This window comes from Sorghum bicolor, chromosome 1 (genome assembly GCF_000003195.3).
Source record: "Sorghum bicolor cultivar BTx623 chromosome 1, Sorghum_bicolor_NCBIv3, whole genome shotgun sequence".
In the NCBI taxonomy this organism is placed as follows: domain Eukaryota; kingdom Viridiplantae; phylum Streptophyta; class Magnoliopsida; order Poales; family Poaceae; genus Sorghum; species Sorghum bicolor.
This window is the reverse complement of record NC_012870.2, coordinates 63,613,847-63,629,408: the sequence shown is the minus strand read 5'-3', so window position 1 is coordinate 63,629,408 and position 15,562 is coordinate 63,613,847. Positions and strand designations below refer to the sequence as shown.

Sequence of the window (15,562 nt, the reverse complement as noted above, 5' to 3'; positions counted from 1 at the left end):
TGAGCAGTGGGTCAGTAGAAGATATTCGAGTTGTGAAAGAGTTCCCTGATGTGTTCCCAGAGGATTTGCCAGGTATGCCACCTGAACGTGAGATTGAATTTGTTATTGATTTATTACCTGGTACTGCACCCATATCTAAGAGACCTTATAGAATGGCTGTTAATGAGTTAGAAGAACTTAAGAAACAACTAAGGGAGTTACAGTCTAAGGGGTATATCCGTCCTAGTTCCTCACCTTGGGGAGCTCCAGTTATCTTTGTAGAGAAGAAGGATGGGACACAGAGAATGTGTGTAGACTATAGATCTTTGAATGAGGTCACTATTAAGAATAAATACCCTTTGCCTAGAATAGAGGACTTGTTTGACCAGTTGAAAGGAGCTTGTGTATTTTCCAAAATAGATCTGAGGTCAGGTTATCACCAGTTGAGGATTAAACCTAGTGATATTCCAAAGACTGCTTTCACCACCAGATATGGACTTTATGAATATACAGTTATGTCTTTTGGATTGACTAATGCTCCAGCTTACTTTATGTATCTGATGAATAAAGTTTTTATGGAGTATTTGGATAAGTTTGTGGTAGTCTTTATTGATGATATCTTGATCTACTCCAAGACTGAGGAAGAACATGAGGAACACCTGAGACTTGTGTTGCAGAAATTGAGGGAACATCAGCTCTATGCCAAGCTGAGTAAGTGTGACTTCTGGTTGAAGGAAGTGTCTTTTCTTGGTCATGTCATTTCAAATGGTGGAGTTGCTGTCAGTCCAAAGAATGTGGCAGATGTTCTTAAGTGGAGTCCACCTCACACGGTTGGAGAGATCAGAAGTTTTCTTGGAATGGCTGGTTACTATCGGAGGTTCATTGAAGGGTTTTCCAGTATTGCCAAGCCCATGACTGCTTTGTTAGAGAAGGGTAAGCCATTCAAGTGGAATGAACAGTGTCAGGCTAGTTTTGAGGAGTTGAAGAAGAGGTTGACTACTGCACCAATTTTGACTTTGCCGGATGTGACTAAAAGCTTTTCTATCTATTGTGATGCTTCCAAGCAAGGTTTGGGATGTGTACTGATGCAAGAGGGAAAGGTGATTGCCTATGCATCTAGGCAGTTGAAGAAACATGAGGTGAATTATCCAACTCATGACCTTGAGTTAGCAGCTGTGGTACATTCACTAAAGATCTGGAGACACTATATTCTGGGTCATAAGTGTGATATCTACACGGATCACAAGAGTCTGAAATACATCTTCACTCAGAATGATTTGAACCTGAGACAGAGAAGATGGTTAGAGTTGATCAAGGACTATGAACTGGAGATTCATTACCACCCTGGCAAGGCTAATGTAGTTGCTGATGCTCTGAGTAGAAAGAGTCAAGTGAATATGTTGGAGGCCACAGAGTTACCGATAGAACTACTGGCAGAATTTGAGTATCTCAATTTGGGATTTGTTGCTAATACCCAAGGTACTTCCATGGACATAGAACCAACTCTTGAGCAAGAGATCAGAAAAGGTCAGAAAGAGGATGAAGAAATCAAAAAGATACTTAAGCTGATAGAGGAAGGTAGAGCACCTGGATTCAAAGTTGATCAAGAAGGGATTGTTTGGCACAAGGACCGATTGTGTGTGCCTGATATTCAGAGAATCAAGGATGTGATACTGAAGGAATGCCATGAATCTGCTTACTCTATTCATCCAGGAGGTACTAAGATGTATCAGGACTTGAAGCAAAACTATTGGTGGCCTGGTATGAAGAAAGATATTGGTGAATATGTGGCATTGTGTGACACCTGTCAGAGAGTGAAAGCGGAACATCAGAGGCCAGCAGGGTTGTTGCAACCGTTGAAGATACCTGAGTGGAAGTGGGATGAGATCAGCATGGACTTCATAGTGGGATTGCCGAAAACTCAACGAGGTTATGACTCAATATGGGTTGTAGTAGATCGATTGACCAAGGTAGCTCATTTCATACCGGTCAGAACTAACTACCGTGGAGATCAGTTAGCAGAAAAGTATATGGAACGGATTGTGTGTTTGCATGGAGTTCCTAAGAGGATTGTGTCTGATAGAGGTACACAGTTTACATCAAAATTTTGGGAGAAGTTACATGATGCTTTGGGAACCGAGCTCAGATTCAGTACTGCTTATCACCCTCAGTCCGATGGTCAGACAGAGAGAGTCAACCAGATAGTAGAAGATATGCTTAGGTCTTGTGCTTTACAGTATGGAGATAGTTGGGATACTAGCTTGCCCTACGCTGAGTTCTCCTATAACAACAGTTATCAGACTAGTCTTAAGATGACTCCTTTTGAAGCCTTGTATGGAAGGAAGTGTAGGACTCCATTGTTCTGGAACCAGACTGGTGAAAGGCAAGTGTTCGGCCCTGATTCATTGAGAATAGCCGAAGAAAGAGTTCAGTTCATCCGACAGACTCTGAAGGCAGCTCAGTCTAGACAGAAGAGTTATGCTGATGTGAGACGAAGGGAACTCGTATTTCAGGCAGGTGATTATGTATACCTGAAAGTGTCTCCGATGAGAGGTCTAAAGAGATTTAATGTCAAGGGAAAGCTAGCTCCAAGATATGTTGGTCCTTTCAAGATTTTGGAAAGGAAAGGAGAAGTGGCTTATGAGCTTGAACTGCCTGTTAGTTTATCCAACGTGCACAATGTTTTCCATGTCTCCCAATTCAAGAAATGTTTGAGAGTGCCTGAGGAACAGTTGCCACTAGAGGAACTGGATTTACAGGAGGATCTAACTTATGAAGAGAGCCCTATCAAAGTCCTGGACACAGCAGAGAGAATTACCAGGAGTAAAACTATCAGGATGTGTAAAGTACAATGGAAACACCATTCCGAGGAAGAAGCAACCTGGGAAAGAGAAGATGATCTAATATCCAAATACCCTCAGTTATTCCCTGGTTCATCCTAATCTCGAGGACGAGATTCTTTTAAGGGGGGTAGGTTTATAACACTCCAAATTTTTGAATTTCAAATTTAGTTTAAATTTGATTTAATTTTGGCTCAATTTGAATTTTTGGAAATTATTAAATAATTTACAAAATTAAATAAAATTAAATATAAGGTAGAAACATGTTTGAGTTTGCATTCATGCTGCAGTATAATTTTTGCTTGATTTTATTTGTTTGTTTGTGCCTTTATTTAAATTTTGGAGCAATAATTAAATAGGAGAAATCTGTTTAAAAAAAAAAAAAAAGGGGCAAGCGCCCTCTCTGGGCCGGCTTCTCCCCAGCCCAGCAGCCGCGCCCCCCCCCCCTTCTCCCCGCACGGCCCAGCAGCGGCCCAAGCCGCGGCCCAGCAGCGCCCCTGCTGCCCTGCTGCCCGCTGCCGCTGACGGGTGGGCCCCACCCGTCAGGGCCGCCCCCAACCTCCCGTCCGAAACGGACGGGGCAGCCGCAGCGCCGCCTCTCGGCTTCCGTGCCGCGCGCGGAACGAGGACCCCGGGACCACCCTATTTAAGCTCGGCCTCGCCCGCACGCGCCCCTACGCGAAACCCTAGCCCGAGCTCGCCGTATTCCGCAGCGCCGCCGCCGAACTCGTCGAAGTCCGCGCCGCCGCCGTCGAGCTTCTCTTTCCCGTCGACGTTTCGCGAAGGTGAGAGTCCCATCGCGTTCGTCGCGTCGAGCCGCGCCCGCCCGTACCCTCGGCTCGGCTGGCCGTGCCCTGCAGCGCCGCCGCTGCAAGCTCGCCGCGGCCGGCCATGGCGCCGCCGCCTGCGTCCGCTCCCGCTCCGGCGCGCGGTCCACCGTGGACCGCGGCCCAGCGCCCCCGTGCGGCCGGTCCACTGGACCGGGTCCAGGAGGCCGCCGCCCCGCCGCTCCGCAGGCGCGGTCCACCGTGGACCGCGGCCTGTTCCCCCCCCCGCGCCCCGGTCTACAGCATAGTGCTGTAGACCGGCCACTCACCGGCCGCCACGTGGCCAGCCAAGCTGGCCAGCCCGCGCGCCCCTGGCCTTTTTGCGAAAAGGCCCTCGCGTTTCTTAAAAATTAACCCGCGATCCAACCCAGTTATAGATTTATTTAAATTGAGCCCCTGCTTTTACAGTTTAGCCCCTGCACCCGTTGGTATTTATGTATTTAATCCAAAATGAGTTTTAATTCGGTTTTAATTAGTTTTAATTACGAAAAATAGTTCAGTTTATCTACAGAAATGCCATTCAACTTGTTTTAGCCATAACTTTTGCATCGTAACTCCGATTTAGGTGATTCTGGTCGCTATAGTTTCGTTTCATCGAGTAGAATACAGTAGTGCAGTTGCTTTATGCTTTCGCATGCTTTGGTGTACTGTTTCTGATTAAGTTTGTTTGCTTGCATGTATTGTTCCTATGATTGATGATTGTCGCGTTTAGCCAACGAGACGTTCGTGAAGGAAGAGGTTCAGGATCCCGCGGAGTTTGAGCAACCCGACGTCGATCAAGGCAAGTGCAGACACCGTTTGATCATTTTGAACCTACTCATTAATGTTATTTACTTTATATGCATGTGTCCAATGAATGCAAACCCTAAGGACATGACTAGCTTTACTTATTATTCCTTGCTCACCTGGGGTTATGTATTTGGGTAGACTAGGCTATACTAGGTCTGCTTAGCTGCTCTACTCATCTTATACACATGTCTAAACAAGAATTACTCTCTACTTAACTTGATGCTTAAACTGTGCTGAATCTTTGGTCACTGCGGTGATGGCGATGTTGGATGCTTGCGAGCATCGTGATGATGGTGGTGACAGGGGGAGCGGGTACCGTTGGTGGTCCGGATTGCCGGGCGTACCCGTCTCTGCTCTCCGTAAGGACTTAGTCAGGGAGCGGCCCCCTGGGACTTACAGTGCAGCTCCAAGCTATATGGCTCTGGCTTGACTAATTAGCAGGACCTCCACTAGTAGGGTGTTACTTTCCGGGTAGGCGTGAGGAAGTAACTTGGGTAATGAATATTAAGTTGTCGGTTGATCGGTACGCCATGGCTATGGGTATCGACTGCCGAGCGCCCCGGCAAAAACTTGCGAGTGGCATCCTATTAGTTGGACCCTGTGAAAGGTCTCGTAGTGAGACCCTGCCTGCTCACCTTGGAAGTGTTTTGGGGAGTCGCGACCCCGGGCAAATGGGAATCACGACTTGGAGTGAACGTGCACACCTCTGCAGAGTGTAAAACTGATATATCAGCCGTGCTCACGGTCACGAGCGGCCCAGACCCTCACTTGATGAGCAAATTGGATTCACTGGTTACTTGGAGATGGACCTGGGCGAGGTTGCTACCTCGTGTTTTGGCGGAATGGCTATTCCGTGATGGCAGGATTGCTATCCTGTGGTAATAATTGGGGTTGATCCCTGGATTACTATAATAATTAGGATAGTCTTTTAAAAGATGCTAATTACTACTTACACTAATTAAGGGTTGGGTTTATGCTACTCATATTTAGTAATAGGTTGCTCTAGTAATTGTTATAATTAAAAGTGATCAACTAAAATGCTACCGCAGTCAAACCAAGTCAGCTTTACCTTGTTTTAAGCCTTGCATGTCATTACTTTCCGTCTGTGCTTGCTGAGTTCGACATGAGCTCACCCTTGCTATAATCATTAAAGGTTGCTCGGACGATCAGGAGTACAATTGTGATTTCCCTGAGGACTACCCTGAGTCTCCCGGTTGTTAGGCTCGTGTGGTTCTACCGTCGACCTTCCTGTGGCAAGGTGGTCCTGCTACGTCGGCGTTTAGTTTTCCCTTTATTTATGGAACAGTTTAGTTTATGTTTCCCCTCCGCACTTTGATAAACATTTGGCTTGTAATAATGGTACTTTTACTCTCATTTATGTAATTCGTTTGAACACTGTGTTTTGTACCATTGATGATGTCGGTCCATGTGTGTGAATTTGAGATCCTGGCGCACATGTGATTTGGCACCCGAATGCTCTTTTACATCCGGGTGTGACATCAGGCCAAGATATTGAACCTCATGCCTGCAACCACAGCTATCATCGTTGTCTTTGCTAGGGCTTGTTTGACACAGCTCAACTTCACTAGTAAAGCTGTTTTTTTAGAAAATAGCTTCATGAGTGACTTTCTAGATGAAGCTGAGCTGTTTTGGAAAAAGTGTTTAGCAAAATAGCTTCACTAACTACTTCATGCATGGTTGAGAGAGAGAAATGAGGTAGAAGCTGCAATAAGCTACTTTTTTCCAGCTTCATCCAACTTATGTCTTTGTGAGAGGAAGAGAAAAACAGCTTCACCCATGAAGCTATTTCGAAAATAAGTGTTTGGCAAAAAAAAACAGCTCACAACAGCTCATGAAGCTGTTGTGAGCTGTAACAAACACACATCGATCGCTGGCCTGCACGCTAGCAGCGGGACAACTGTGTCAGTCGCCACCCCCTCTGACCAGGCTTTGCACAAAATCGGTCCTCACTTTGCCGTGGACGTAACACCGCACACGCTGAGGTTGTCACTGACCACCCTCAGTGGGACGGGTACCCGCCGCAATCACTACCGACCTTTGCTACCAGCCGCCATGGCGCCCCACCACCACAGGCACCTCTCCTTGTACTAGGGCACCAAATCCGACTGCTAGGGCATAGATGCCCAACGCCCTTGGTTGACACCTTTGCCATGGATGACAGTGCCGGCATCGTCCCCAGCTTGGGCACGCTGGATCCGCCCGCCCATGCCCACCATCGCCCACACCACCGTCCTCACATAGCCATCCGCGCCGCCATCACGCACGCCGCCGCTCGCGGCATTGAGCCTTCGAGTCTATAAGAACTTATGTAACTTTTGGCGATATATATCTTAAGTGGATATAGAGACTGGAATTTATATCCTTTTATCTAAAAATGTTTTCATAACTACTATATCATCCGTGTTTATCAAAAAATATCTATGGAAAATACCCCATCCAATATCCTGTTTATTTTTGGGACCTCTAATAAATTTTACCATTCATCGGTGTCTCTCTCAAATCTCAAGTATCATATGCTCTTCAATCCTATTAATTTAATAATATTTTATCTCATAATATATCAGCGAATAGTAGTCCTGCACCCCAGACTTCTGCGCCGGCCGCTGCTTCCCTGGCCCAGGGTCACTTCTAAGCGATGCCAGCCCATGAACGCTGGTGGGCCTACCCAAGTACCCAGCCTTTCCTCCACAGCCTACCCGGGAACGAAGAAGCCCACGCCTAACGGCCGTGCCACCGCCCTCACAGTTCCAGGCTTCCAGTTCCAGCTCACCCCTGCTTCCTCGGGCGGCGGCGCCGCCGCCGTTTGGCGCACGCGCGATGCCGGCGACGGCGGAGGACTCCCCGGCGATACGGAAGCTGGGGCAGCTCTTCCGGCTGACCGAAGTATACCTCTGGTAAGTCTCCTGTCTCCCCTACCCGCTTCTCAGCGTAGGGTTTGCCATTTCGCGAGGAGTGTCCCGTCTCCTCAAACTGCGCTCTCTCCCTGCAGGGACGATTCGTATGGCGCTGGACCTCACGATGGACGGAAGAACTGGCGCTCGGCGGAGGCTGCTCTCGTGGTACGGTATTTGATCCGCTCTGGTGTAGCTCTCTCAGTTGCAGGGCGCTTGTGCTTCCCCTAGTGTCTGGCTAATTTCGTCGGGCTAGTTGTAGTTTCTTTGTAACCGTATGCATATTGAGCTTGAGCAAGAAGGCCCCACGCATAATATCAGGCTTACCCAAAGAGTCTAGTTAACACAAGGAATTAGTTTTGTGGTGTGGTTTGTGCATTGTGCCTAAACAGTAACCTGTACAAAATGTTAATGGTCTCATGCACTTTAAACGAAGGGAGGTAGGTTTGAGCCTGGTCAGGTTAGAGAACCATACTAAACATTTCGAGTGACTGTTCTTCGAGTATCATTTTCTTGAAAGCACATTGTTGAGATGGAAGCTTGCTACATAACACTTCCGATGATCTTTTTGGAAAATTAAGTTGTCTTAAACAATTGTGGCTTCAGTGATGATGGGTGAACTAAGCATCAATCCGCTGCAGTTCTCTTCTTCATTCTGATATGGCAGTTATTTGTTGATCAAACTGATGATGGTTTGCTTTACACTTCGATCTCCTTTGAGAGGAAAACATATGAAGGTGTGGACTAGATCATGTATAGACCAAACACTTTTTAAATAATTTAATGATTTCAGAATCATTTTTACTCTTCTGAGGAATTCATTTTGTTGTGAAGAAATAAAGAATCAATAAACTTGGCTGTTTAGAGACTAGAGAGACTATGTCAAGTTTGTTACTTCTATGCTGTGTCCTACAAATTCCTATGAGGTATTGAGGTTTATAATGTATATAGCAATTTGACAACCTTCAACTTTTCAGGACTCTCATACAGATAAAACATGCAATGAAGCATCCAATGGCACTGACAAAGGTTAGATGCATTTTCCTTGTATTCTAGTACCTTCTTCGGTCAATTTTCTATAGAGAGGATGTTACACTGTGCCCTACTTTCTTGTGGAAACAACCCATTGGAGAAAAAAAATCATTTCATTTGAAAAATCTTAAGAATCTGAATCTTGGCATGCTTCCACACCACCAGTTTTCAGGCCACTGTCACTTCGTTGGATTAAATGACGCTTCTTTTCAAGGGGTGTCCTGTTTATAATTGAATCAAGAGATTTTATTGGTCACCTGTTTTCTGTTGCCTGACGTGGGACCTGGATAGACTTCAGTTCAGGTCTGCCTTAGTTGATAAGTTCACTGGCTCTAGTGAAAGAAGTAGATGTACTCTTATGAACAGGCAACCACTCAGCATCTAATAGAGAAGGACCAAAAATCTTTAACTAAAACCACAATATACATTTGGTACTATTACAGGGGCTGACCCCTCCCTGTCTAGTGATTGTGAGATCATAGGAGATGGGGCGTGGTGGCTAAGATTGTGGATCATATTCACCAGGCTCCCATTGTCAATGTGATCTAGGGACGTGGTATGCTACTTGTGAAAGGGTCCGAAAAGGCCAAAATGACATTGTTTCTGCATTCCTGGAATGGGGATGACACCCCCAGGACAAGGAACGTGGCACAGTTCCACGTTCCTGGTGACATGTTGTGGATCAAATGGGAGGCCACATCACCACTGGATTACTGTAGGAAGGGAAAGCTGGTGTTGACAATTTAAGTCATTGTTGCAACATCTGTTCATGGCTTCATGCCTCATTTTATGTCATATTGCCCACACATAACGTTGTAAAAGTAAAATCAGTAGCAGTTATTTTTCCTTTTCCCTTATGTTTCAACCGATTTCTTACTGTGTATATGAACTGTCTACCAATAGGCCATTTGTTTGTTGAAGATTTGGAATTGGCCAACCTCATGGGTTCTTTGGGGCTTCCTGTTTCATTCAGCACAAGTAAAGTGGTCAGTGCTCACATAATGCGACGCCATGTTACTGTTCCCCTACTGGTTCCATTGCTTAATTCCTTTATGCATTGCAGAACAAGAACACAGGCAACAAGGGAAAGAAAAAAGGAAGACAAGCACTGCTCAAAGCAGCAAAGACTCAAATCAATGATGCTGTGAGGATATGTGCCAATACTGAAGATAGAGAAAGTGCTGTTGAATCATTGGATGTTATGGCGCACATGCACTCATGCAATTTATCTGGGACTCCGCTGGGTCACAATGAACCCTGCCATGATGACACTGACAAGATGCTTAGGGAAGACAGTCCTTGTGTTGAAGAACAAGAAGAGTCTGGCTGTAGCACCATCTATTCTTCTGACAAAGCCCCTAGCTGTGATGCTAAAAATCTGCTCACTGAACTTGGGACTTTTGAGCTTTCTGATAACTTGGGCAACCCAGCAAAAGAAGATTATTCAATTCAAGAAAATCAAGCCTCTGACAGCGTGTTGCTAGATTCTGAAGAGATGCCAAGGCATGACTGTGTTGATGGTGAATCTACACATTCATGTGTCGACATTTATCAGGAAGAAAGAGTGTCCACAAGGGAAGATCAAACATCTGAAGAAACTCTGTCAGTATCCCATGATCATAATGATGTTGGCCAAGAAGCTAGTCTAAGTTTGGCAGAGCCATCTTCTATTGATGAGCATGCACAAAGTTCTGCCAACAACTTTTACTATGACTATGGTGAATGGAGGGTTGTCTGGGATCCGTTCTATAGTCGGTATTATTTTTACAACATCCAGACACAAGAGTCCACATGGTGTCCTCCTGAAGGATTGGAGGATTTTGCATCATATTGTAGCCCAGATACCACTAAAGAGCTAGTTGAACTGGGATCTCAGTGTACAAGCATAGCACCGCAAGAGAACAGTAAGAACCTTAGAATTTTTGGATTATCACTTTGAGTCTTGTTCTTTGCAGTTAACCTTACGAATAGCTATATGCACTGTGATATAACTTTCTACAATATGTAACACTTGAGCATGTAGCAATGGATTGTAAACATTTAATAATAAGGTAGTGAAATCCATTACACACTGTATTGAGTTTTGCACTACAAATGCTGAAGGAGAAAGACATATCTTATTACATACCTGCGGTATGGGGCTATTTGGTTGTGCCCCACACAGCTTTGCCTGGCGCCGCCCTTGCTCCCGTGCATCCAATTTGGGGTGCCTGGCACCCACGCTGCCTCCAAGGCCGTGATCCAAACAGGCCATATATATTTTGGGAATTTGGTGTGCTCAGAATCACAGTAACCATAATTGTCAATGCCTTTATTGTGTATTGCCATTGATTTCCTGCCTGTAGGTGCAAACAAATATATAGACCTGAACGTGAATGTACTTCTTGGGATCATTTTGTAGGGTTTTTGTCATTTACCTCTGTCTCCAATTTACTCATATGCTAGCTTCTTGTTTGGGACTAAAGGCTTTGTTGTTGTTGGTTTAGTATGTCACACATTTCTTTAATCTCATCATCACAGATCTGGCTACTGATGACAATCATTTAGAAGCACAGGAACAAGATCACTGCATTCATGATTTATCTGACATTCCTGTCGAAAAAGCAATATATCAAAGGTAGGGAAGATCAAACTATACAATGTTTACCAAGTTATTGTTTTTTTTTTTTTCCTTTTTTTGGTTAATTCTGTTCATCTATGCAGTATGATAACTACCTCTGACAAAGCACAGCACACTGAAAATAAGTACAGCGATTCAACAACTATTGTGTTAGAGATGAACCAGGAAGTTACTACCACCAAAAAGAAAAAGAGAGTAAGGAGATCTCAATCGTGTAAGACGATAATATATGGCATCTGCTTTCTAGGAGTTTGTTCCTGTTTCAATTTTAGGTTGCACTTTTACATAATAGTTTCTTGGTTTCTTTGAGCAAATGCAACTTTGCATGGCTGCTACGTATTGCCTACTTATGTCTAGGTAACTTTTTTTTTTGTGAGGTCTTCTAGAAAACTACCTTGTTAGCTATGTCTTAGTGAGACTTGCCTAATATTTATTTTCTTGTGTTCTGTTCTTGTGCTCTTTCTACATATTTGGCAACAACTATTTTAATTGTTCTACAGATCATTCATGCCAAGACATGGCAGGGAACATCTCCAATGACATCATCAAGTACTGGACTCAGCGGTACTCACTTTTCTCACTTTTTGATAGAGGTATAAAGATGGATGAAGAAGGGTGGTTTTCAGTTACGCCAGAGCCTATTGCAAAGCATCATGCATCTCGTGTTGGTGCGGGAGTAATCATTGATTGTTTCACAGGAGTTGGTGGAAATGCCATCCAGTTTGCCACAAAGTACGTTGCTGTTCTCTTGTATATCATTTGCTTGAACGCTTCCTATTGCATAGCAACTGTTATTTTGCTTATGTTACAAGAATGCAGTGGCTATATCACCTTAAGCAGTATGCTATGTCCACTGTCCAGTTTAACTAAGGCATCTGCTTCGAGTAATATGGCAAGGCTCTTCCTAGTTTTGCTGTTTTTAATATATGGAGGTGTCCTTTTAGGAGAAGGAATAGACTATTACTTAATATGGAGGTGTTATTATGGACATATTTGAGCATGCTCATCACGTCACTTGAGTTAGTAGAGCTAGCCTTAGTTGTTTGCAGTGTAGCTAAAGGTGGATTTATTTTATGTTATCAATGTTTCTTCTACAGTACTAAAACTTTATTGTTCGGTTGTTCCACATTAACTATGCCAATTCCTTTTCCAGGTGCAAGCATGTAATTGCAGTTGATATTGATCCACAAAAGATTGATTGTGCACATCATAATGCATCCATTTATGGAGTAAATGATCACATAGATTTCATTGTAGGTGATTTTATACATATAGCTCCTCATCTGAAGGTAATTCTTTTTTCTTGGAATTATTTCTTTTAAGTTTGTCAACATTTCGCTTCTATCAGCTACATGTCTTTGTAGCTGTTTGAGAGAGTGAATTTTTATTGTTGACCTTGGTTTAATTTGCTCACCCATTTTAGGATAGGGGCTTGGTACTACAAATATCTTGATACATCAAGTCCTACAAAAAGAAATTTACGTTATAAGTTAATCATATTTTTCCATTTGAACATCGAGATTTTATATGGTCCCATGGAGTTCTGCCTATTTTTCTACGATGCCCATCTTTTGGTAGTACCTTCTTTGTGTACATAATGAATGGGAAGGAGGTTGAGGAAGGTCTCCTGGTGTCATTTATTTGTGGGGCTAATTGGTTATGCTTACTTAAGCAAACTATTTTCTGTAGGGAGAAACTGCTTTCATGTCGCCTCCTTGGGGTGGACCTGACTATGCCAAAGTTGATGTTTATGATATGAAAAGCATGCTTTTGCCTTGTGATGGGTTAGTTCCTTGTTTCTAGTTTCAATAGAGTAATTTCTTTCAGTTTGCATTGTGCTCACTGATGCTTACTTTTTTTTTTGTTGATCGACTTACTCATTGTTGAACTCTTTAGGTACTCTCTTTTCAAACTTGGTACTATGATAGCTTCAAGAGTAGTGATGTTTCTTCCTCGCAACATTGATCTAAACCAATTGGCTGACATGTCCTTGTCTGTGGACCCCCCATGGTCGGTTGAGGTAAGCCCATCTTTGCTGATTTTGTGCCAAGCTGACTTTTCTTATAGATGTCACAATGGTCTCTCTCTACAGGTCGAGAAGAACTTCCTCAACGGAAAGCTGAAAGCCATAACAGCATACTTTGAAGAACAGGATTGTTGAGTCGCGCATCGGCACTGGTGATACAAATCATCTTGTGAACTTAGGACTCACGACCAATTTTGGAGGGACCTTGAGTATAGGACTTAGGACATGTCCCTCTCCAATGGATACAATGAAGGGGTCTTGGATGTTTTCACCAAAGGACATGCCCCTTCGCCTTTGGTGAAGACAGTATTTGCTAATTGATCAATAACTGTTGTCTAATTCTAACAATTTGCCCTGAGCCCATGATGAAACAGAAATTTGTTGGCAGAGGCGAGTCAAGAGAATGCCTAACCTTCATTGGTATCATACAAAAGTAGCTCAGCTTATCTCAATTCTCAGCAAGTGAAACTGTGAAACGAAAGCTACAGGCAGACAGTCGAAAGCGTGGGAGTTAGTTTAATTTTGCCCTATGATAAACAAGCAAAGCTTCCTGGTTTGGATGTGATTGTAATTGTGAAATATCTGGTCCTGCGGGTACGTGAGCGGTGCAAATGTATGTATGTGTCGTCCATGTAAATGTAATAATTGGGGAGAGAAACGAGACGGCATCATGGTTCCAACTTGAAAAGTTTCTGTACGGATTTTCTGCCTTGTTTGGATGTTATTGGATTCACCTTAATCTACATGTGTTAGGGTGGATTGAGGTAGACATGTGGATTGATGCTAATTTGACATCCAAACAAGGTCTAACTCTAAGAACATATCCCTGTAATAATTATACTAACATATTTGAAGACAGTGTGGTACTTGTTAGACATCTCTAGGTGAATGCAAAAAAAAAAAACACTTCAAAATAGCCAAACTGTGAAAATATATGGAAAACATACTATATGTATCTATCTATCGTTAACGTTGATTTGTATAAAGAAGGGTGTTTCGATTCCCATACAAATGCTTGTATGATGTACATAATCTCTTGCATTTGATAGGGATCTAAACCCTCATAGAAATGTAATCTAGATTCTCTCAAGAAACATTTTCGATGAAAACATTTTAATGATAAATCAGAATAACTTCGCTAGGAGGCTAGATTCCAATTCAATAAAAAATATTTTTGCATAAAGAAATTCATATAAATGAAAATAAGTTTCAAAAAATTATCATTTGTGTGTGTGTGTGTGTGTGTGTGTGTGTAAGGAACTTAAATATAACTTGTTGTACCTTTAAAAAGGTTAACTAAAATATGATTGTTAAGTACAGAGGAAAGGCAACAAAGAGAATCACGTGAAATTGGGTTTTGAGCATTTCACCTGCGCAAGCAATCAAGCAAAACTAGTGAATCAGTTCTCGGTTTTGGCCACGAAACAGAACTGCAAAAACTGTTTGGTACAGATTCTAGTGTTCCATGTAGGAAACAAACTGTTTGGCATATATTCTAGTGTTCCTTGAAAAGTTTCGTACATCCAAACACACCGTAAATATTGATATTTAGAACAAGCAAATTATTCAGAAATATATACTGGCATAGTATATACTTCTATAAAATAATGTATAATTTCATCTTAATTAAGCTATGTCAATAATCATCCTTTCACTGAATAAAGTAGAGTTGTCTCTAAGAGGCTGTTTGGTTCACTACCGAAACTTGCCACGCCACACATGGCCCTGCCAGCTTTTGCATGGCTGCCATGCTACGGTGACGAGCACCAGCGCCAAACTTGTGGCGTGTGTGGCGGTGAATTTGGCCGCCACACTGGTGGCGAGTTTTTTACTGGAAACAGCTACGGCAGCCACAAAATTAACCAAAAGCAAACAGCAGCCACAGGATGATGGCAGCCACACTTTATGGCATGGCGCACATGGCCAGAAAACCAAACAGCAGCCTCGGTGTTGTGTTGTGGCTGCCGCAGGTGAGGCATGGCGAACGGTGGCAGTAAACCAAACAGCCCCTAAGTATGCATAAGCATATAAATGAATGAAAAATAGTGAAGTTTTAGAGTCTCGTCGGCCTTTGGCAAAGGTATCCAATTTTGTCTTGTGGATTGCATAATAAAGTCAAAATGTGTTCAGCTTTGTCAGTTGCAAACAAAATAATTTTGGCACCTAAAGTTCAAGGCATTCATATATCTAGGTACCATATCGAATATTATCTGTTCATTCTTCGGATCATGTGGCAGTGCATTTTCAATGCTTATCCTACACAATGTGTACCTCCCCACCTTGTCCCCCTTGCTCTTTTGCTTGCTGCTATTTAGAGTTCAAGACCTAATCGAACCACGAGCTTTTTATCTGTATGCCATTATGAAAGATTGACCAAACCACTATGCCACTAAAAAGTTGTTTCGCACCGCTGTGCCCAACTTCATCTTTGACTATACCCGTGTGCCATTCCGTCTCCATTCTGTTCGTTTTGTGACGTTTAACATGTCTGATACGTGGGTCCTGTGTAGAAAAATATCCTTTTTGCCCTTAAATAG

The 15,562-nt window shown here is 43.3% G+C and overlaps 1 protein-coding gene across 1 annotated transcript; it reads left to right on the top strand.

Moving 5' to 3' along the window:
• LOC8080440 lies at positions 7,170–13,883 on the top strand. Its single transcript, XM_021451234.1, has 12 exons — positions 7,170–7,350; positions 7,446–7,515; positions 8,325–8,376; positions 9,283–9,365; positions 9,443–10,283; positions 10,900–10,996; positions 11,083–11,213; positions 11,500–11,731; positions 12,153–12,288; positions 12,689–12,783; positions 12,896–13,019; positions 13,092–13,883. Exons 1-12 carry the CDS (start codon positions 7,274–7,276, stop codon positions 13,158–13,160), a joined length of 2,007 nt encoding a protein of 668 aa, XP_021306909.1. The 5' UTR covers positions 7,170–7,273; the 3' UTR covers positions 13,161–13,883.

Excerpts from the sequence above, each read along its gene's own strand:
- LOC8080440 (XM_021451234.1), top strand. The coding sequence starts at position 7,274 with ATGCCGGCGACGGCGGAGGACTCCCCGGCGATACGGAAGCTGGGGCAG. Across the intron at positions 9,366-9,442 it reads CATTCAGCACAAGTAAAGTG|AACAAGAACACAGGCAACAA; the intron begins GTCAGTGCTCAC and ends TATGCATTGCAG. Across the intron at positions 12,784-12,895 it reads ATGCTTTTGCCTTGTGATGG|GTACTCTCTTTTCAAACTTG; the intron begins GTTAGTTCCTTG and ends TGAACTCTTTAG.